Raw genomic sequence first — 22,739 nt, 5'->3', positions numbered from 1 at the left:
ACGCCACCATCACGTACTGCGGTGGCTTGATGTTCGTGACACTGTGTTGTTGATCATTCACTATACGTTGGCCACAGGCTGTTCGATTTGTCCGTCGCACTGTCATCGGCAGCGGTCTTTTCGTGGGGACAAAGTGTTTCCGCTTATCATCCGAGGTCGCCCAGCCTGACCCACCCGAGGCCTATGACTTTTTCTGCGCCTGGATGCTCATCTTCCACCTTTCTGTGTGTCAATGTTCACTTCCAGCATTGTGCCCAGCCGAACGTGTTTGTATAGCCTTGTCACGGCCAGGACCTCTTGCTGCACTGATGAGGGTTGCCAGAGATTCACGGGAAAGAGATGCAGCTTGGTCGAATGAACGATGCGGATGTTGGCACTTGGCTCATAGTATGCGGATGTACAAGGAAGCAGCACGTGTAACGCCCACACATCTGCCGGCCGAGTAGTGGGACCCTATCTGACGTACTGACAGGATAAGTTTTTTAATACATAACAGCAGCCTGGCTGCTTTATTGATTCAAAATGAATTTATAAAGCAGCCATTGATTCAAAATGATTTTTTTTTCATTGGGATGGCCAGCTCTCCTACATGCACTTACTGCAGTTGCAAAGAAACCTTCGCGCACCTTCTGTGTGAGTGCACCCATTTCAACGCGCAAAGACAAGAACTAACTGCAGCTCTGGATAGACTAGACGATCGGCCTTTGTCGGAACAAAGGATTCTGGGTCATTGGCGAAGCCCATCCTCAGCCCAGAAGGCTTTGAAGGCTTTGCTGTGCTTTTTGCGGACAACTGGCCTCAGAGACAGACTTTGGTGTCTTATACTCTTTGATGTTGCCTTTCCTCTGTCGCAATTTTTTTTGTAATTTCTCCCTCTCTTCGCAATATTTCTTTTTAACATCTTTCATTCCCCTCACCCCTTTCCCCAGCACAGGGTAGCCAGCCGGTCTAAGAACTGGCTAACCTCCCTGTCTTTCCGCTTAAACTTTCTTCCTTCCTCCTCCAAAATGAATTTCCTCATTCGGCTTCCTGTCGTGAATGATGGCCCTTTTTTATCATTTGTATAAAGGCACCTAACAGAAGTAAATTCATGTGTAAACGTGTGAACAAACAAGTTAAGCGAAAAAATTATGATTTGATTCGACGGAAACAGCGGATACCTCCCAGTGAAACTCACCTCTCATCCCCACATGAACCATACTAGAAAGGACTGAGAAGCTCAGACATTCAGGCCTAAAAGAAATGGGACAAGCAGGCCAGGCTGGCGGCTTCAGCCAATGAATTGCCAGGCTAGGTGCTCCAATGAATATATAGGGATCTTGCGCGAGGGAAAACTTATCTATTTTAATAAACCTTTTAACACCTGGACTGTGGTTCAAATCAGTAAGTAGCGAGGTTGATAGCCGCCGGTTTTCTCTCTCGGTCATCGGGTCTGTAGCAGAAATCGGTTTCCAGAAACCGACCTTTCTGGAAGTCCGGAAGACTCCAGAAAGGATGAAGAAACTACAGTCATACCTTACATCAACAAAAATCCTCCCATTAAGAAAGCGGCTGAAAAGCAAAGTGTCAGCGTAGTTTTTTTTTCTGCACAATGAAAATTGGCCGGCTTGTCTGCGAGGTTATAACACAGGGGAAAGGGAGTAGGGCTTGTAGAAATATTTGTAGAAAACTATTCATTGATTGTGATACTAGTGTGTTTTACTGTATTTCACTGCGATGTGTGAAGTTCACATATGAGAACACCAAGAGGTCCATGATTAGGTGGATGCTATAACATAGCACATATTTAATACATATAATACATAATACATAATACACCAGCGAGTCAGTTTGACTGTTGATCATGAAGCTGCGGGAAATTCAAAATAATAAGTCGTTGTTTGATCACAAAAGCATTTTGGGTTGTGTAATGACAAAATGCGAGCGGGAGAATTCAAAAGCCTTTCATATCGTAAATCATATACACTGTGTCGGCGGTATACCCTTGTCGCTGACGTCAAAAGAGAGTGCCTACTTAGCAGACCCAAGTCTTCCCGAGTACAACATGTTCCCTTTCCTCTATATTTCTCTGGCTAGTTAGTTGACCTGTGTGAGTGTTTCAATTTTGTAACTACCAATATGGCACTCAAGTGATATCCGCCTCCTATAAGGCCTGTGCCGGGTTCGATCCTAAATGTCACTGAGCAACCATCATTTTTTTCTGAAAGAAAGAAGTTCCCAACAGAATGATCTGTGGGTACTCACTTCGATAAGGTGGGTTTTCCTTTCTGCTCTTCCCCTTCCGTACCACAGCCCCTAACCCCCCTCCCCCCCCTCACTCCTTTTCCGTTGGCGCTGTTCAGTGGTGCAGAAATATTGCAGAAACCTCTTTAGAAACCACTCTATGTTGTATGTGATAGGCTTTACTTCAATTGAAAGCTTCCCTTAGGAGTGTTTTATTGTATAAGTAAGCTATGTGTTTGATGGCTGGGCACAGATATTGTGTAAGCTTCTTTTTTTTAAGTGGTATTGGCGAGTAGCACTAGATTTTAGGTGTCTTGTTTGAACATTATATTAAGAAGGGGTAGCTCATGCACATATTTACATTGTGAAATTTTCTACAAGCCGTGCATGTGCCTCCTCTCCGTGACAATTTTATATATATATATATATATATATATATATATATATATCAAGAGCGGAGTAAGGAAAAGAGTCTCAGCTGTGCTGTAAGCTTGTGAGCAGCGGATTCTATCATCGCACTCTGTAATCTCACTGATCAATTGTGTTTTCCCCCAACGAGAAAAATTGTGCACTTGTTTTTCTTCTTCTTTTATGTATCGTTTTGTATTGATCTTGAATTCTGACAGCAACAAAAACATCAAAAATCGCTTCCTTTCTTTCCGGCTCCTTTTCTGGGCTTCTGTATTTTTTTGTTTTCATTTCCACGTGCTAACGTTCCCGGAGATTTAGCAGCGTTGATAGAAGACATTGGGAACGTTTACTTCAGCTGGCCTGTTCCTAATTTGACATTTTCTCTGCTTCGGGTTGGACCTATTGCGGGTCCTATTGAACGTTCCCGATCGCGGACCACCCCCGGCAGCCTTCCAGTTACCACTTTATTACAAATTCGATACAGGGGCTCCGGGTGTGAGAGAAGCAGCTGGGAAGTTGTAATAAAAAAGATCATCGTGAGAACGATGGTTCTTTGGAGAACTTCTATTCCTCGATTGTTTCATGGCACACGGCTTCAACCACCTTTTCTTTTTCATTTCTATGGTTTAGCTCCTGTACTGCCGTAATGTTTTTGCCCGATAAGTGCAAGTAGATGGATGGAGGCGTTCTTGCGCCGGTGTGCCCCTTCTAACGCTTTCTAGCCACGAGAATGAGGACAGCTCGATACCTTTGGTCGTACTTACATTACCGCTTTTTACATGGAAGTGAGTTATTGTTGCCCGTAAGTGTATAAGAGAAGCGAATTGAAGACAGTTGGTCTATTTGAGGAGCCGAAAGACGAGGCTTCAGGTCTAGGAAAAAATATGCAGTACAAATGTAACAACTGGTAGTTTATGTAAACACACAGAACACTAGCCCCGCTGTTCGTAAGGGCTTGTGAAATTAAGGAGCTCTGAATGAGCTCGACAGGGCTTTTAGCCTTACGCATGCAAGTATGTACAGGTGAAGAACACCATGTTTTCCTCACAGAGAACTTTTTATCCAAGGGACGGTGTCGATTTTTTAGATGATAAAGGCGGAAATGTTGTAGGCCCGTGTGCTTAGATTTGCGTGCACGTTAAACAACCCCAGGTGGTCGAAATTTCCGGAGTCTTCCACTATGGCATGTCTCGTATTCATATAATGTTTTTGGGATGTTGAACCCTACATATGTATCAGTTTTAGAAGATGTCCACTATCACGAAAAGTACTCAAGTGTAATAATAATAATAATAATAATAATAATGTAGAGAGGAAGAACTCGCACAGCAGGTCTATTGATGCGGAAAGCGGGCGGCAGGAACCGACGCAGGAAACACAACGCTCGGGGGAACAGCTCGCGCTCGGCTCCTCTTGCTAAAGGCGTGACCCACTGCGGCACACATTCTTCTTCCTCTCTACAATACCCCGGCGACGAAGACGAGCCATCCTGGCAAGTCAAGGTGACGAGATTGGGAGTGGGTCGTGATATGGCTTGAGACGACTCACGTGGACAGTCTCACGACCAAGGAATCACCTGTCTGTAGATGGCGTGACCTGCTCGATCACGTATGTGACAGGAGATCGACGTTCGACGACGCGATAAGGACTGTGAAACTTGGGGGCAAACTTAGCGGACAGACCTGGGGAGTGGAAGGGCAGTCGGAGCCAGACAAGCGAGCCCACGGCAAAAGTCTCGACTTGCTGGTCGCGGTCGTGGCGGTCTTTTTCGAATGCTTGCTTGTCCGAGGTGAATGATCGGGCCAAGTGACGACACTCTTCAGCGTGGTGCAAAATTTCAAAAAGAGGGCTGAACTCTGAGACGTCGGGACGATACGGCAAAATGGTGTTAAGGGCGGAGCATGGCTCACGCTCATATAGAAGAAAGAAAGGCGAGAAGCCTGTGGTTGACTGCATCGCGGTGTTGTACGCATAGGTCACAAATGGGAAAATGACATTTCAGTTTGATTGGACGGAATCGACATACATGGCGAGCATGTCTCCTAGCGTTCGGTTGAAGCGCTCAGTTAGACCCTTGGTCTGCGGGTGGTAGGCTGTAGAGGTGCGGTGCACCGTGCGGCATGCCTGAAGGCGTTGTTGTACAACTTCGGATAAAACGACACGCCCTCGATCACTTAGTAGTTCACGTGGTGCCCCGTGACGCAGTACGAAGCGTCGCAAAACGAAATTGGTCACGTCACGTGCACCAGCCGTAGGTAGTGGAGCTGTTTCAGCATACCTCGTCAGATGGTCGACGGCGACAATGATCCATCGATTTTCAGTGGCAGTGTAAGGAAGGGGACCATATAGATCGATACCAACGCGGTCGAAAGGGTGTGCTGGACATGGTAGAGGCTGTAATAATCCGGGTGAATGGGCAGCTGTCTTTCGTCGTTGGCATAATGAACAAGACCGAATGTATTTTCGTACAAAAGTGTACATACCACTCCAGTAGTAACGCTGGCGGATCCGCTGATATGTTTTTATCACACCAGCGTGAGCATGTTGTGGGTCGGCATGAAAATACGCACAGACATCAGATCGCATGTGGCGTGGTATAACCAAAAGCCATTTACGACCGTACACGTGGTAGTTTCTGCGGTATAGTTGCGCGTCCCGTATCGCGAAATGTGTGGCTTGGCGGCGAAGAGCGCGTGGGTATGCAGACGTTGAAGAGTCGGAAAGAATGTTAGGAAGAGATGTTATCCATGGGTCTTTCCGCTGTTCAGACGACATGCTTGTGACGGAAATGGGAGCGATGAAGAAGTTGGTGTCCGAATGCAGGTCTGCGGTGGATCTCAATGGTGATCGTGAGAGGGCGTCCGCATCAGAGTGTTTTCGTCCTGAGCGGTAGACGACACGAATGGCGAATTCTTGTAGTCGAAGAGCCCAACGTCCAAGGTGACCTGAAGGATCTTTTAGCGACGCCAACCAACAAAGTGCGTGGTGATCGGTCACAACGTCGAAACTCTGTCCGTACAAGTAAGGACAAAACTTGCTTAACGCCCAAACGATTGCGAGGCATTCTTTTTCAGTTACGGAGTAGTTCATCTCCGCTTTCGTGAGTGCGCGGCTTGCGTATGTGACGACGTACTCTGGAATACCGGGGTTTCGTTGCGCGAGTACTGCTCCCAGACCAACACCACTGGAATCTGTGTGCACTTCAGTGGGGGCACTTGGGTCGTAATGGCGTAGAATCGGTGGGGACGTAAGTAGGCGGCGCAGTGTAAGGAAAGCTTCGTCGCATGCCGGGGTCCAGTTAGAAAGATTAGCTGGACCGTTCAGTAGTTGTGTAAGTGGGGCTATTATTGTTGCAAAGTTGTGGACGAAACGACGAAAATACGAGCACAAGCCGATGAAGCTCCTAAGTTCTTTGAGTGAAGTCTGCTTCGGAAAGTCGGCTACGGCTCGAAGTTTGTCTGGGTCGGGGCAAATTCCATCCTTTGACACAACGTGACCAAGTATAGTAAGTTGGCGAGCCCCAAAGCGGCACTTCTTTAGGTTAAGCTGGAGGTTTGCCTTGTTAAGACACTGAAGAATGGTGCGCAGATCGTCGACGTGGGTAGGGAAATCAGGAGAAAATACGATAACATCATCGAGGTAACATAAGCATATCTGCCATCTAAGGCCGCGTAAAATGCTGTCCATCATTCGCTCAAACGTTGCAGGTGCAATGCACAGACCGAATGGCATAACCATGAATTCGTATAGGCCATCCGGCGTAACGAACGCTGTTTTGGGACGGTCACACTCTGCCATCGGAACCTGCCAGTAACCTGAACGTAAGTACAGCGAAGAAAAGAATTCGGCACCTTGTAGGCAATCGATAGCGTCGTCGATGCGGGGAAGAGGGTATACATCTTTCCGTGTAATTTTGTTCAGTCGCCGGTAGTCGACACAAAATCTAATCGAACCGTCTTTTTTCTTCACTAGCACCACAGTTGAAGACCAGGGGCTATAAGATGGTTTGATAACACCGCGCTGAAGCATATCATCCACCTGTTCTGCAATTACACTTCGTTCCTTGGGTGATACGTGGTAGGGGCGTTGTCGCAAAGGAGGGTGCGTTCCAGTGTAGATTGTGTGAGCGACGGTGTTAGTTGGACTCAGTGCCTTTGAGGAAGGTCAAATGAATCTCGGAATTCATGCAGAAGGGTCAGAAGAAACGCAAAAAGAGGAGTAACGGCGTTCAGTTGAAGTTGCTGGCCAGGGTCGTGGGACTCAATAGGCACAATAACGTTGTCATCAACAGGATGAACATAGCCCAGTGTTTCGTGAGCTCTTAAGGTGAGAGGGCATGAGCTAGGATTGCAAACGACAATTCCGGAAGTATCCTGGTGAGGAGGCAGAACGGCGTATAGCAGAGACGTACCGTGGCGGCGACTGAAAACGTCAGATGGGAAGAACACAACGGTAGAGTTGGATAATACTGTGCGATTGACGGGAACAACGATGGCACTAAGAGGAGGAATATCAACGTCGGAAGCAACAAGAAGCTTGCCCAGGCGAGTGCGCTCATTGTCGGTAGATGACGCATCTGAAAACACAGACAATTCCACCTGCGCGCGAGCGCAGTCAAATATGGCGTGGTGGCGTGACAAAAAATCCCATCCAAGTATCACGTCGTGGGCACAAGTGGTCAACACGAGAAACTCGATGTGGTACAGGACGTCCTGAATGTTTACTCTCGCCGTACATGCTCCGACTGGTCGAATTGGTTGCGCACTCGCGGTATCCAGCAAAACGTTGGAAGGTGGCGTCGTTACTTTTCGTATCGAACGGCAGAGTTTCTGACTCATCACAGATACGGCGGCACCCGTATAAACAAGCGCAAGAGTTCGTAGACCTTCAACAAACACTTCCAGAACGTTTGTGGGGGACGGGCGAGGACTTGTACAATGCGACGATTTCGCAGCTCGTGCCTCCGGAGCTGCGGCCGTCAGTCTTCCGTCTCTACACGGTTCGGTCGGCGATGCAGAGGGGACGGAGAATGGTAGCGGCGTGTTGAGGATGAGCGACGGGGACCGAATGATCGGTAGTCGGCAGCAGGGCGGTGGTCTAGTTCGGTTGGTGACGGGACGCGTTCCACTGATTGTCGGTCGCATTGACGTGGCAGTTCTCGTTGCGCGTTGTACGGGGCCGGTAAAGAGTAGTCAGAGTACCTCGGAGGTGCAGCCGGGCCCGTTGCGAAGCGCCGGCGATAGAAGCGCGTCATCTGACCTGGATATTCGCATGCGTAACAGATCGGGCGATTGTCAACTGTGCGCCAAGGGTTTCCGTTATAGCGCTGTTGTGTTGCTGGAAATGATGTCGTTGATACTCGTACAGGCTGGGGAGTCGGCCCAAGCGGAGGTCGTGGCGGAGTACCAGCAACAGCAGCATAAGTCAATAGCACGGTGACGGGTGCTGTCTGAGAGACGGACGGCAATGCCTCAGAGACCTGCGCCTGTATTACCTGCCTGATGGCGGGCGCGAGACGCTCAGAAGAGGGTTCCGTTGCCGGTAGATACGACAGGCACGAAAGTTGTCGGGCCACCTCCCCGCGCACATATCGTTTGATTTCGGACATGATTGCGCTGTGGTCTCCACCCAGGCTCAATGCCGCGAGAGTTTCATCGGTAGCCACTGGACGCCGTGTCATGACCCATTGTTTGCGCAACTCCTAGAAGCTCTGGCAAAGAGGGGCGAGTTCGGACACGGTACGTGGGCCCTTGGCAAGCAGCATCTGGAAGGCGTCGTCGTCTATTCCCTTCAAAATATGTTTGATCTTGTCTGCCTAGATCATTGAAGGGTCAAGGCGCTTGCAAAAGTCGAGCACATCCTCGATGTAGCTTGTGAAGCCTTCTCCTTGAAGCTGTGCGCGTCCCCGTAGGCGCTGTTCGGCACGGAGCTTGCGTACCTCGGGGCGACCGAACACATCGGTAACGCGTAGCTTAAAGGCACCCCAAGTGGCGAATTTCGAGTGGTGGTTGTTAAACCAGAGACTCGCCACCTCTTTCAGGTAGAAAGGTACATATTGCAGCTTCGAAGGGTCGTCCCACTTGTTGCTTGCGCCTAGCTTTTCAAATGTCGACAGCCAATCTTCTACGTCTTGCTCATCAGTACCGTCGAAAAAAAGTGGATCGCGCACGCGTAGCGCAGTGGGCACGATGACCATCTGAGGCTGGGTTGTACCTTGCTGGGTGTTTTCTGCAGCCATGTCTGGGATGGCAGGTAGTTTGCTGTTGCGCAGTTCCAGGTTGAGTTACCCCGCACCTCCATTACTCTGAAACGGGGTTTATTGGCGCAAGTAGTACTCGCACAGCAGGTCTATTGATGCGGAAAGCGGGTGGCAGGAACCGACGCAGGAAACACAACGCTCGGGGGAACAGCTCGCGCTCGGCTCCTCTTGCTAAAAGCGTGACCCACTGCGGCACACATTCTTCTTCCTCTCTACAATAATAATAATAATAATAATAATAATAATAATAATAATAATAATAATAATAATAATAATAATAATAATAATAATAATAATAATAATAATAATAATAATAATAATAATAATAATAATAATAATACTTTACCCCCTCCCAATACACTGTTGATAAAGGGGTGAGAATAAAGCGACTATTCACTTCACTAAGTTCTGCCCCCCCCCCCCCCTATATACATAATAAGGCCGTGGTGGTGGCGGCAACAGAACAGCACAGCTGACAAATGTGCTTAGCATGTACATAACATCAACAAAGTTACACACACGCACACACATGCACACATGCACACACACACACACACACACACACACACACACACACACACACACACACACACACACACACACACACACACACACACACACACACACACACCGTGCAATAAACATACATAGAAATGTATATCAAATGTAACAATTTGTAAACAACGAATAGACAACACATGGATTTACGTGCACTGGTGAGTGCACAAATTATGCAAAGATGCTTGGTTTGACGAAAATACAAAGTCGTCACTCTTGCATCAAATAGATCCGTCTCTCCGATTTTCGCCTAATGAAAAGATTTATAGACTATTCGACACGCTATTGCACCGTCTATGATTAGGTGTTTCATACACACCTCACTGCTGTGCCACTGCAGAAGCGTTTAGAGAACGACACGTATACAGCGAGGATAGTGGCTCCTACGCGAGGATCTCCAAGCAAGGGACGGCAGCAACGGCATGAATTCTGAGGAACAGCTACTGAGAAACGCATTGTTCTCTTCTTCTTCCGTCGTGCAAGAAAATATTGCCGCCAGATCACTTTACCCTCGCTCTGCCTAAGGAGAGACTGGAGGAAGATCGTGGTTGGAATTAGCGAGGCTTAGCCTCTCGCGGCCCGCATTCAAGCGCGCTTGTGTGATTGGTCAACCGGCGTGTAGTGGAACAGGGCAATGAGGGCGTCCTGGCGGCTCTGGTTTACGGGCACTCCGTTTTTTTTTTCAGTTTTTTTATAAATGCTGATTTTGCGATTTCTTGGTTAACGCTGGGCTTACGCATTATTCTTACAGCACTCTCTCGCATCACCTTTCCTTCGTCTGGGCAGTTGTCATTGAATTCAGTCAATAGCGTACACAATGCTGAGCACTAGCGCTTGCATTTAAATATGAGTTATCGGTATGCGTCATCCTTCAAAATTGGTTGTTCATAACGCATAAATAGGGATCCTAGTGGTTTGCAAAGGAGTAACCTTCAAAGAATAATTAGTTTTGAGTGTCCTCAAAGTTTAGTCGTGTTTTTTGTGTTCAGTTTGCTTGCTGCTGAGGTTGGCAGGACAGGGTGCCTTCTTCGGCACCGGCTACTCTTTTTCGCATAGTCAAACAGTATATTTTTGCATATTTTTGATATGCATGTGCATAAAACACAAAACTGAGGCATCAAATCACGAGAAGGTACACATACACCGAATTGAGTCAAAACAAAGAAGTGGGCGAGGCACTTCCATTCATATTCGTGGTGCAAAACGAACCAGACGGAGACACGGAAAGAACAGCCATACAGGATGGGCGCTAGTCGTGCTTAAAGAAGTGCCGTGTTCACAATATGTTTTGTACTTTGAGAAACAAAGCATCACCTCCAGAATGAATGTTTATTTTGTGCGTAAAATATTTTCCGTTTGTCATAAAAATGTCCAACACTACAACTTATTCATGAGAAACATGCGTGCGTTTAGTAGTCTTCAAGAAGTTTTTCTCTTTCTTTTCCTGTTTGGAACGTTGCAGCTTAGCACACCCTCAGGTCGCGGGTTGCTGGTGGTAGTGAACGCCTTCGGGAATCTTGAAGTTGGCGTAGCCTACACTTGAGCTTCGCTGACGTGATTGTGGCTCGATCGTTGTATTTCACAACTCGGTCAAACTCTGTTTCGGTCGTTGATAGCGGAGGAACGATGCCGGAGTCGATGGCCTTGAGTTGGTGTGAAGCTGATCGAGGCGTTCGTTGAAAACACAAAGCTCCTCTTCCTTAACGCTTTCTTGAGTGAGCGTTTATAAGCCGTGTTATTTGGGCTCTGTGATTTGAGCTTCAGTTTGAAAGTTTCCATGTTGCGTCTACGCATTAAGCAGCTGTAAGTCGGTCGGTCGAATCCGTAAGTGGGAATACTATTACCTTGGCTTTATCGAAGTGGTTTTCGGTGTTCCGATGGTTGCCGGCACCACTTGCAGAAAATCAAGCTTCCCGTTGGGTAGAAAAAGGGGTTTATTTGTAATAAACCGCAGCCCGACTGTGTGGGTTGCTGCTGCAGTGCGTGATCCCAAAGCCAGCACTCCTTGTCGTATTCATAGTCGATCCCTTTTTCCAACAAACTGCTCAAATCTCCCATACTGAGGTATGAATGTATTTGCTGTCTGGCAATATCGTTAATGAAAGACAGCCATGTAACTTTTCGATGTGCTCTATCACAACTTAGCAGTGATTCGAAGCTCGAGATCTGTTGGGAAATTTTGACGACGTTTCAGACAGACTTGATTTAGAGTGTCTCCTGCTGGTTCGATCATCATTATTTGACAAACTTCCGAAGCGACGCAAGAGGAAGTACCAATTCACTTCCGAATACCTTCCCCGGAATGATACGAGCGAGTTTTTCTCTTTCGTCGAGTCTCCTGGGACACTTGCGTGAGCCGTGTGCGCAGGCGCAGAGAAGAACATAAACGAGCGGCCGCCCGAACTTCGATACCGGGCGTCGCCTGAGATTTCTTTCCGCAGACGGCCGTATTAGGCAGGCGTGAACGGCGCCGCGGCTGTCGCCACGATCGATCGACGGCGGCGGTTGATTTACGGTCCCCATTTCATCGAAGGAGTGAACTGGAATCGGTGGCGACACTGCCTCAGCCCCACCCCTCCCCCTTTCAACCTCTCTTTTTATTTTCACCGCTATTGCGCGTTATCCTTCGAAAGCTTTTCTCTGCAGTGCGGAAGAGAAGCAAACCAGCGTCCTGCAGAAAGCTGTGACGATCGCTCAAAGAGCCCAAAGAACGCTTTGCGACGTCTACAAGTGGCCCAGCATGACGCTCGAGCAATGCGTCAAGTAATGCTGGCAAAGCGGTGAAGGCGACCAGCATGTGTGACGAAGGGAGGGGGAAATATGAGCTAGTGTTAGCCGGTCACCGCGCAGAGAGAAGAAAGGGACGCCACCACTCCGGCAGCAGACGCGCGCAAAGATGCCGCTCATGGAAAGGTATCAGCGGCAGAAGCAAATTGAGAGAAATGGGGACAGGAAGAAAAGAAAGAAAAAGACCGTGTTTGTTATGAAGAAGACGAGAAGAGGGAAGAGAGAAACGAAGCCAGGCTGATGTGTAAACAAACCCGTTAAGAACGAAAAGAAGGAAGGCGGTGAAATGAAAAAGTGCCTGTCAATACACCCTAACAGCGGCGTGCCTCAAGTATTGCGAGCTGCTTTATTTGGCACTCAGAACAACGTGCGTAACGGCTAGAAATTGCGGTGCCTTACCGGGGAGGCCAGGCATCACGCACCTCTATGCTGTTTGATATTTCTGTCTATTTCAGTTTCTTCGCTAACGGCTTGGCTATCGTGTGTTCGTTCTTGGGGTACGCATCATGGCATATGGCTGAGTATAGCGCGAGCTTTGTCGTGCACTCGCAACACCATAGAGAAAAAAAATGTGCCGGCTAAAATATGCACGCCAGTCGTCGAAATAACTTCAATTAAATAAATACTCAGGTCCCACCATAAATTATTTCAATTCATTTGTTGGAATTCAACGTAGGCGCTCTATCTTTCACGCATGCATGTTTCGCGCACATTTAGCGGGCTTTGTTTGATACTGTGATTACTCCCCTGTTCTGAACTCTTTTTTTTTCATAACTGTAATGAATAAACATAGGCTCACAGATGTGATCGTTTCACGAAACTCGCATGTGGAGCAGTAAATTATGACCAATGCTCCTACAAAATAGCTTGATTTTCCCTTGATTCAAAAGCAATTAAGGCTCTAGGTGTGTTCAATTGATGGGTGATTATATCTTTCTCGAGCCATATTTTCGTAAAACCAAGCTCTGGGCATGCGAATCAGCATGGAATTTTTCAATAACTTTTACTGTGATGTTTCACATAAAAATTAACATCTTTCCAAAGGAAACCCTGATGGGATGCGGAGAAGCAGAGTTGCGCGCGGACGCGATTGGCGCTTTTTATTCGTGCCTCGTTGGTGTCGTGAGTCTTCTGCTGCCGAAAGTTGCACTCGGCTTCCCTGGTTCGGGCCTCATCGGTGTTGCAGGTTCGACGTCACCATTTGCGAACGCGATTGGCTCTGCTAACCCTTGCAAAGCCGGTGATGGACGGGTTAGGACAAATAGGTTCAGCAGATGTTTCGGTGGGCGAAGAAGCATCGCTTTCCGGCTTCCTCTCCATCCCTGAGAGACAAGCCGGAAGAGTGCTCACTCGATCTGCGCTCAAGCTTTGCAAGGGACGGAGATGGTGTAGCGAGAAAGAAGTAACACGCGATGAGCGCGCGGCAGGCAATAGAGAGAGTGACGTCACCGCGCAATGCGAGGGAAGGCGAGACCTACTGAGCACAGCCCCAACACCTGTGGCGAGGGGAGCATGGTACGGTGCGTTGGTACGGAGACACGGACAAACAGCGTTACACACTCTAGCTAAAGAGCTGCTTCACATCTAAAAAATCCACGCATCTCCATAAAATGACTCCTGACGAGGGGGCGAAGCATTCGTGAGTCCCTCCCTCGCGCAGTGGGGGTGTGGGTGCCTGGGGGGCGAGTGGGGGACGCAGTGGGCAAGTGGGAGAGAGTCCCCCCCTCGCAATTTCCCCACTCCCGCATCTAAATGAGCGACAACGCGAATGACAGCGTGGGTTAGCTTGCTGTTTGAATTGACGCTGAGCCACCGCATGACGCGCTCTCGTCTCCGGAATCGGAGCTAATTGTCGGCGTAGCCGCTTTCCCGTTGCTTTCGTAACCCTCTCCTCTACATAACGTTGCTTTCTACATCATCGTTGCCTTTCACAGCTGAGAGCGTGTTTTCATCTATGACAGAAAAAGAACGTGCGGTCTGGAACATGCTTATTCTTCAACGCCATCAGCCATAGTAGAAAATGCGCAGAATGCCTTACAAATGGGAAGAAGGGACTTCGCATATCAGCAGAATGTTATAATGACACAGTGGGTGCTTTCCTACTCCATGAGAGTCATGGTAGGCCTATAGCGGGTGCCTTGTGTGTGCTGTGCCGGAGAACGGAGAAACGACAAGACTAGACCGTGAGGTGCTTAGCCCCTAAAAAACTCCACAAATTTCTACGAAGAGAATGAGGACGAGGGAGCGAAGATCGGTCCAAAGGATCATAATGTCTAAATTAAAGTCACCGACTAGTAGAAAGGACGAAGGGATGAATAGATGGACGCAGAGGCGGACAGATGGTTGCAGGCATAAATGGACAGACGGACGGAAGCACGGAACGATGGAGGAGCAGGTGGATGGATGCACAGACGCACGCATGGACGCGTGTGAATAGATGAATGAGCGGTTACACAGGCGTATGGTGCACGTGGCTTTTTCATAGCTGTGTAGCAAGTGTTGTGATGAGATTGAGGACGCTGGTTCATCGCAGGACGCCGCAACAGGCTAGCTCCTAAGGACCTTGGCTTTTAAAAAATATTTACTCCTAAATTTTGCTCTCATAAGACTCAACGTTTGCGCATTGTTTGCCTTAAGCACTTGTCGATCACTTCTCTTTCTTCATTGCCCCGTCGCAGTGGTCTAGTGGCTAAGGCACTCGGCTGCTGACCCGCAGGTCGCGGAATGAAATCCCGGCTGCGGCGGCTGCATTTCCAATGGAGGTTGAAATCTTGTAGGCCCGTGTTCTCAGATTTGGGTACACGTTAAACAACCTCAGGTGGTCGAAATTTCCGGAGCCCTCCACTACGGTGTCTCTCATAATCATATGGTTGTTTTGAGACGTTAAACCCCACATATCAATCAATCAATCAATCAATCAATCAATCAATCAATCAATCAATCAATCAATCAATCAATCAATCAATCAATCAATCAATCACTTAATCTTTTTTATTCATTGCATCATTGCCAGTTTTTTGCTCTTTACTTACGATTGGAACAGATGCATCTGATTCCTTTCCTCTCCATAGCTAGAACATTGAGCAACTAAAGTTGACCAATAGACTGACAGTGATACATGAAGAGGTGTTATGCAAGCAGATTTCTTGAGCAATCTCCGATGCGCAACGCATCACCGATGCAAGCACTTCATTTTGCGTGGCGCAACCACCGCTGGTAGACCGCGGGTTCGCGATCCTGAAGCAGTGATGACCTTATGAAGAAATTTAAAAGCGCTTGGCTTTGAGCTTGTGGGCAAGGCCTCCTCGGGGCAAAAAACAGTGCGAATAATACGAGGACACACAAAGAAACAGATGAGACCAAGTTCTGATGAAACAAAGCTTCAGGAGAAAGCTACGGGGAACTTGGCGTTTAATAATGTGTAAGCATTTATGTACCAACTCAAAAAAGGAATTTACTCTATGTGAGTGTGTGTGTGTGTGTGTGTGTGTGTGTGTGTGTGTGTGTGTGTGTGTGTGTGTGTGTGTTTGTGTGTGTGCGCGCGCATACATACGCGCGCATCCATCCATATTTTGCGTAAACATGCAGCTACGAAAGATTAACGTATAATCCATTCAGATGCCACCTACGAAGAACTGTTTGTAAGCGTGTCAGATCGATGAAACCTTATTGCAAGGCACTCAATATTCTGTTGAACAAAACATAATATAATTTTAGTGTAATTGTCTTACAGTAACTGATCCTATTTAGCGCGTGACTAAGCATATACTTATTATGTAGTCATTTATGGTTTTGGGAAGTGAAACACCTATTAATATTGAAGTTATTCTCTATGTTCACACAAATATTTATGAAATGTCAGAGTAGAAATATAATTAAAGTGCATTTTTTCGTATGTCCATTTTGAGAGTAGGAAAGCTGTACTTTTCACATCACTCATAGAAAGCGGAGCGTCGAACGATTCTTTAAACGAGGTAGTGCCTTCAGCAAAGGGATCACAAGCGAAAATACACAATGGGAAATAAGGTTAACGAAACACCATCTTATAATGCGAGAGGGTCAGTTCATCCAAAGCTCGATATATCTCTCTTTCTAAGCCACGAGTTGATACATATGACAAAAAAATTAAGCCATGTCCACGAAGTGATTGATGATGAAAAAACTTGCAAGGCGGTGCGAAATTATTTGAATGAAACCAACGGACTAGCAAACTAACCTTATTATTCTAGTGTGGCGTAATACGCATAAATTCTTTATTTAAAGCTTGGTTTTGATGTAGGTTATTATCTATTACTAATACAAAAACTTCATAGTAGGTACAGACCAGTGATAATCAAAATATTGTTCTAAATGTTGTAAAGCTTTCGTTTTATAGGTTCTTTCACTCTAAAATATAACATTATTTTATAAGAACACTCAATTAATGGTCAATTCCCCAAAGCGGGTATGAGCTACAAGTGAAAGTCAACAAGGACAGGAAGGTTCAATCCTCCGTACATTAATTTACCGTCATACAAAGATGTGCCCTATCAGGGGAAGCGAAAGTTTCTGGACGTAAAATTCCGAAATTTATATTATTATTATTATTATTATTATTATTATTATTATTATTATTATTATTATTATTATTATTATTATTATTATTATTATTGCTGTTCGTTGCAGAGCCTCCCCCCTCCACTCCTATTAGGTTAATGTAAGACAGTATTTCCCTATCCCAACTCTCAAGTGACTATGGGGCAGCTGCCCCCCCAAACCACCCAAAGAGCACAGACCCGGAGGAGCCCGCGCTGTAGGCGCCTTGCGAGCCCTCCGCTCCGCCGCCTTGGCATGATGACGGGATTCTTAGAGAAGGCAAACGCACGAAGGGGAGAAAGACAGATACGGGGGGCGACGAGGTTAAAAAGTTCGCAGGTGTAACGTGGCAGCGTAAAAAAAGACCGGGTTGATTGGCAGATCATGGAAGAGGCCTTTACCCTTCAGTGGGCGTAGTCAGGCTGATAACGATGATGATAACCAGACTAGACGTGGCACTGAAGCTTTTCCTAATTTTGTTTTCGTGTTTGTGCTTCTTAAGAGGTTAGACAAACGTGTGGCTTGGAAGTGTGGCAGCTTGGGCTAGTTGGTATGGCATGACGATAGTTATAGCGCGAGAACAAAACGACGACACAGAGACAAGAAGGACACGAAAGACGCGCTCGTGTCTTCGTCTCCTTCTCGTCTCTGTGTCGTCGTTTTGTTCTCGCGCTATAACTATCGTCGTGTGGCTTGGGTTTACCACAGTGTATATTTCAAATGCCACACATTGTGCCTCGCATGATCACGGTCGTGGAAGAGTGTAATGAAAGGATAAATGTGTTTAACAATGTGTTATTCGCAGTGCCTGTTCTCGAACCACAGGCAATCACAGACATCGCAGCCGAAGCCAAAGTGTCGCTAGAGAAACTGCCACCGAAAGCGGGTGTTCGCCCTGGTGAACGCGCTCCCGAAGTCATCACATTGAGGCCGCAACGCCACTTGTTCGGTGTAGGCAGAGTTTCGAGTCACATATTGGCAGAAAAAGAAAAGGTGGTTCTATCCCTTTCCAAGAACCACGCATTCATTGTTCGGCGCGGCGTTCGTGCAAGCCTTCGACATCGTGAGCGAATTCGGCGGCGTGGTTCGCAGGATCCGCCCGCCACCAGCTCTGTGATTCTTCAAGGGAAAATAAGAGACAAGTGAGCCCCGTAAATGTCTGCATCAGAGTGCGACACCTAGACAGAGGCTTACAAGGAATGGGGGTGAGGAGGAATATAGGATTAAAATGTGTACATAGAGAGAGGAAGGAGAGAGCGAGGCGCAGGGAAAGCGAACGATGGAAGTGAGGAGAAGATAGGAAAGATGGAGACGGACGCAGGAGTCCGAGGACGGGGCACCACTGGCAAGAGCTCTTGTCGGCGACAGGAGATGCCGTAGGGGGAGCCCAGTCGGCCAGAGCTGTGCTGTCGTTGGAGATCGTGGGGGCACAACCAGTCGGCACAAAATCCAGAGAGCGAGTCACCAGCGCTTGCATTCCCGTTAGCGATTTAGCGTGGCATGGAAGGCTGCCGGATCATCGTTACGCTGTTGCTGTCGACCCTCGGCCTCCCTGGCCTGTCTTAAATGCGGAGCATTCGCACGATGTCGCGCCTCGGCGTCGGCGCCGTCCACACACCCACTGTGCATGATGGGCTCGTCTCGTGCCTCATCTCGTCTCCCTCGACGCGGGCGGTGTGCATATATAAGCGGCGGAGAGCTCAAACGGATTTCAGTCAAGGGCTTCTCGTCTTTGTCCAATACAATGATGGCACAGAGCAATAAGGACACACTTTAACTTTACAGTCCTTGCCTTCGCTTCTCGTTCATTCAATATATAAGAATAGTCAAGGCCAAATATCAATTAGACATTCCCAAATCATACGCAATTACGCAACATTCACATGATACTCCCACCACTCTGGAACGCATTTACTCGAGTCCCCCCCCCCCCTCCTGTAGGGGAATGTGGGGGCTTTATTTATTTTTTCAATTACGCAACATTAACATCATACCAACACCACTCTGGGACACATGTTCTCGAGTCCCCCCCTCCTGTAGGGAAATGAGGGGGCTTTATTTATTTTTCGATTACGCAACATTAACATGATACCAACACCACTCTGGGACTCATGTACTCGAGTTCCCCCTTCTGTAAGAGAATGTGGGGGCATTATTTCTTTATTCAATTACGCAACATTCACATGACACCACCACCACTCTGAGACGCATTTACTCGAGTTCGCCCCTCCCCTCCGCCCGTAGAGGAATGTGGGGACATTATTTTTTATTTTTTTTGTGCCCGGACTGCACCATCGGCCTGGCGATTGCTTTTTTCACCTTTCCACCCATGGTGCTCTTCAAAAGTTGTCCGTGGCATACCTACGTAGGAGGTTTCAGGAGAGACTGATGTGCGCGTGTTCAGCGCCACGCCTGCGGCGAGATGGACGACGTCACTCACAACAGAACGAATGGCACGCCTGCTTGTGTACGACGCTGAAAATGACGTAACTGATGGGACAGCCAATGAAGACCACTCGTAACATTACTGCCGGATGGTTTTTCGTTTCCTTTAACCATACGCAGGTTTCGCTGTAAAAACAGGACTGCTCGATAGGTGGAATTTCAACTTACACATGTTTAATTATAATGAAAAGAATTGGCAGTTTTACCAGCTTTATATGTTACCATGAACTTTGTTACCACTAGTGTTACCACTAGTGTTTACCACTTTATATGTTACTGTTTTACTGCCGTCCGTATTCAGAGCGGAAGGCGCATATAGACTCATGAGGCCTGTTATGTATATTTTCTAAGGCGAGTTCAAGGCGAAGGCTATTTTCTTATCCTTCTCAATTGATGCATTCATCGAGTCCTGTTTCTTTCTCAAAGCCTGCTCCACCTTCCACGGTTTTGCACTTCTTTCCAGATTGGAGTCTTTCTGCGCCTCACGAGGTTGGGCTCAAGTGGGCTGACGACGAAGGCTATGCCTCCCAAGGTTGGGCACAGCATTCGTCGTCACGCTACCTGAGACCGAGCGAATATGTCATATGGTGAGCTCATTATCTCTAGTCTCTAGGTGGGAGGTCAAAATGACGTCATAATTACTTCACTAGCCATTCTTATATTTTAGTGATTTGTAATGCTATGATGATGTCATATAGTGGCGTCATAACGTGTTGTAGATTCTTCGTAGCACTTGTGTCGACCCTGACGTCACAGGACGCTGATGTTTATAGTCTACGTTTCATGAGACATTTAACATGATTTCAACTTAATAACAGAATAAAGCGGTTTCAGTTTAACAGCCAAGTTGTAGGCTACCGTTCCAGCTGCACAGAATAAAGCAAAAAGTGCTAACTTTGTTCGTGTTAAGAGCGCTGGGCTTTAGCATTACTCTTTCAGGAAAAAGAAGTGAGCGAGCGAAAATTAAACAATAATGTGAGTCTAAAAAACGCGTCATTGACAGCTGCACACTGGTGTCTGTAATGAATCCACCTTCATCCCCTCAGGTCCCGGCACCCCCGGCATCCTTCGGTCTCGCCTCCCACTTGGGAGGCAACCGGCGCTCTGAAAAAAGCATTTCGCTGCGTCGGTGAATCTCCAGGGCTCCATATATTTAAGACGGCCGGGCCGAGCGTCGACACCACGCTGACGATTTATATGCAGCATGCCGGCCGATCTATATTGAGACGAACAGCTCACCAATTCGGGCACAGGGGGGCACAGAGGTCGAACTGTTGAATATAATATAACGTGGCTTGAAAATAGTGAAATATTTCAATTTCAGAGACATCCGTATATATTTAGTAATTTAAATGCCCGTGCAAAAGTGGCTGGAAATTTCTTCATGATAAAAAATTGAAACCAGACGTTCCAAGTATTATTTCTTTAGTTTCGAAAGAACGTCTGCCACAGGGTTATGTTTCACTTGGAGGAAAAGACGTTCTCTATATCTTCACCCACGCTTTTTTGTTGTCAGTATGATAGTGTCCTGCTTGTGTCTACACGTTCTTTTTTTATGCCGTTGAAAATGCACAGGAGCAGCCTGCTGGGCTGATTTCTTGTGTTTTGCGGTTCGTAAAAGGGTGGTTTATCGATTGCTTAATGAATTTATTACTCTGTCCAGCTCAGCGAGGAAGCCGGTGTCATGTTCATGGCATAAATTACAATACACAACATGTTTTACACATTTGCCCTGTCTGAAAGGTGAGTGAACCTCAGAAAAGTTTGGTGTGCCATGCATAAATCCTGCGTTCTATTGTTAACAATTGCATTGTCCATAGGCTATCCTAATAGTTTTTAGCTTTGCCTACACAGCAGGTCGGACGCAATCACCATCCGTTCATAACTTCTCTAACTCTCGACTTTCTTACTTCTGCACTTTTGTAAGTAAACCTTGGCTAAAAAAATTCCACGCATGGTATAAAATTTCTATAAAAATTATAGTGAAATTATCATGCCCAAAAATGATCCTACTTTCTAAAAGCCCGCTTCATTCGATCTTGTACAGATATATAATCTGGAGGACACTATTTTGCATTTGAAGTTTGCACCGGGCAGTGGTAGAGACGTCAGGTTAACAGCACCAGTGCAAGCGCGACAATAAAACAAATTGAGACTTGGGCCACATTTGATACCTAAACGTGCTACAAATAATGAAAAACTTTTTAGTATGTCTATTAGAACACAGTACGTAGACAGTGCACACAATGAATAAATTATTACTTATATTAGAGGCACTGTGGCTTACATAACAATCAATAGCCCATGTAGCTTAGTCTACCTAATAAAAGATATTTGTCACTAGCTTCAATAATAGTCCCACTGCGGTGCTCTAGTGGCCAAGGTACTCGGCTGCTGACCCGCAGCTCGCGGGATCGAATGCCGACTGCGGCGGCTGCATTTTCCATAGAGGTGGAAATGCTGTAGGCCCGTGTGTTCAGATTTGGGTTCACGTTAAAGAACCTCTGGCGGTCAAAATTTCCGGAGTCCTTCAGTAAGGCGTCTCTCATAATCATATGGTGGTTTTGGGACGGTAAACCTCACTTATCAATCAAATCAATCAAGCTTCAATAATACAGACGTCGAAGTCCGCGAAGAAATGAGTTGTAGAAATTGTGAATGCTGCAATTGGATGTCACAATGCTCAAAGAGATTTCTCGCCTTTTTTTTAAATTTTAGAACTAGAACTTGTTGACAGTCAGTCTGTCTTGCCTGGATTTGGAAGGATCTCTATTTTTTTTGAAATGTTACAGCAGAATTATTTCTTGGAAATTTCGCCGAGCACAAATAACCGAAAACACTGGTGCCAAGTCTACGTCTCGTACTGGGAAGCTGTGAAAAACGGTTGAATTCAACTCGCCAAGGATCACAACTGGGAAACTCGGATCGATCAAAATATGGTGCTGTGGACTGACATTTAGGATCCCCTCTTTCGCAGTATAACCTTGACGCTTTGAGAATCCATCATGAAAGGCGTGTAAATAAATTGAAAGCAACGAGGCGTTAAGAATTTTTTTGCATCAAGATTTGCGCAAGTATCGTTCTTCGCAAGACCAGGGCGTGAGTTTCGTGAAGAGCAGCGAAACTTTATAATGCGAGATGACCACTACATTAAAAAAGAGTTTTGTAACTTCTGCAAAATTAAATTAATGTGAATTCTCTACAATGTGAATTAAAGCAATAACGAAGATCATCGTCATGTTCCTTTTAATCTGTTTTGCAGTTGTGTGCCTAAGGACGCCTTTATGCTTTACACAAAGCTGCGAAATGAACTGCTCCTGACCTTCAAAACTTTATATTTTCATAAATTCAGATATGCCATTAAACATTTTTATTTTGAATTGTAAATTGATGTAATAGAGTATATCGCTACTTCTACAGGTTGTTCATTCTTATCATCACAATGCATCACTTGTGTTAGGAATAGTTTCATAAGTTTATT

The 22,739-nt window shown here is 46.6% G+C and overlaps 1 protein-coding gene across 2 annotated transcripts in view; it reads left to right on the top strand.

Moving 5' to 3' along the window:
• Positions 1–22,478, top strand: part of LOC142813847 (uncharacterized) — a 46,242-nt gene extending 23,764 nt beyond the window's left edge. Inside the window, exons 3-5 of one of the 2 annotated variants that reach the window (XM_075891810.1) lie at positions 19,722–19,845; positions 20,922–21,001; positions 22,051–22,478. In XM_075891810.1, the coding sequence (XP_075747925.1) occupies positions 19,722–19,845; positions 20,922–21,001; positions 22,051–22,088 (242 nt within the window). In that variant the 3' untranslated portion in view covers positions 22,089–22,478. Of the gene's footprint in view, positions 1–19,721; positions 19,846–20,304; positions 20,665–20,921; positions 21,002–22,050 lie in introns of those variants that run through there. The other variant, XM_075891809.1, reaches the window with a different exon arrangement.
• Positions 22,479–22,739: the final 261 nt, after the last annotated feature.

Source organism: Rhipicephalus microplus, chromosome 4 (assembly GCF_043290135.1).
Source record: "Rhipicephalus microplus isolate Deutch F79 chromosome 4, USDA_Rmic, whole genome shotgun sequence".
NCBI lineage: Eukaryota > Metazoa > Arthropoda > Arachnida > Ixodida > Ixodidae > Rhipicephalus > Rhipicephalus microplus.
This window is presented reverse-complemented; position numbering and strand designations above follow the sequence as displayed.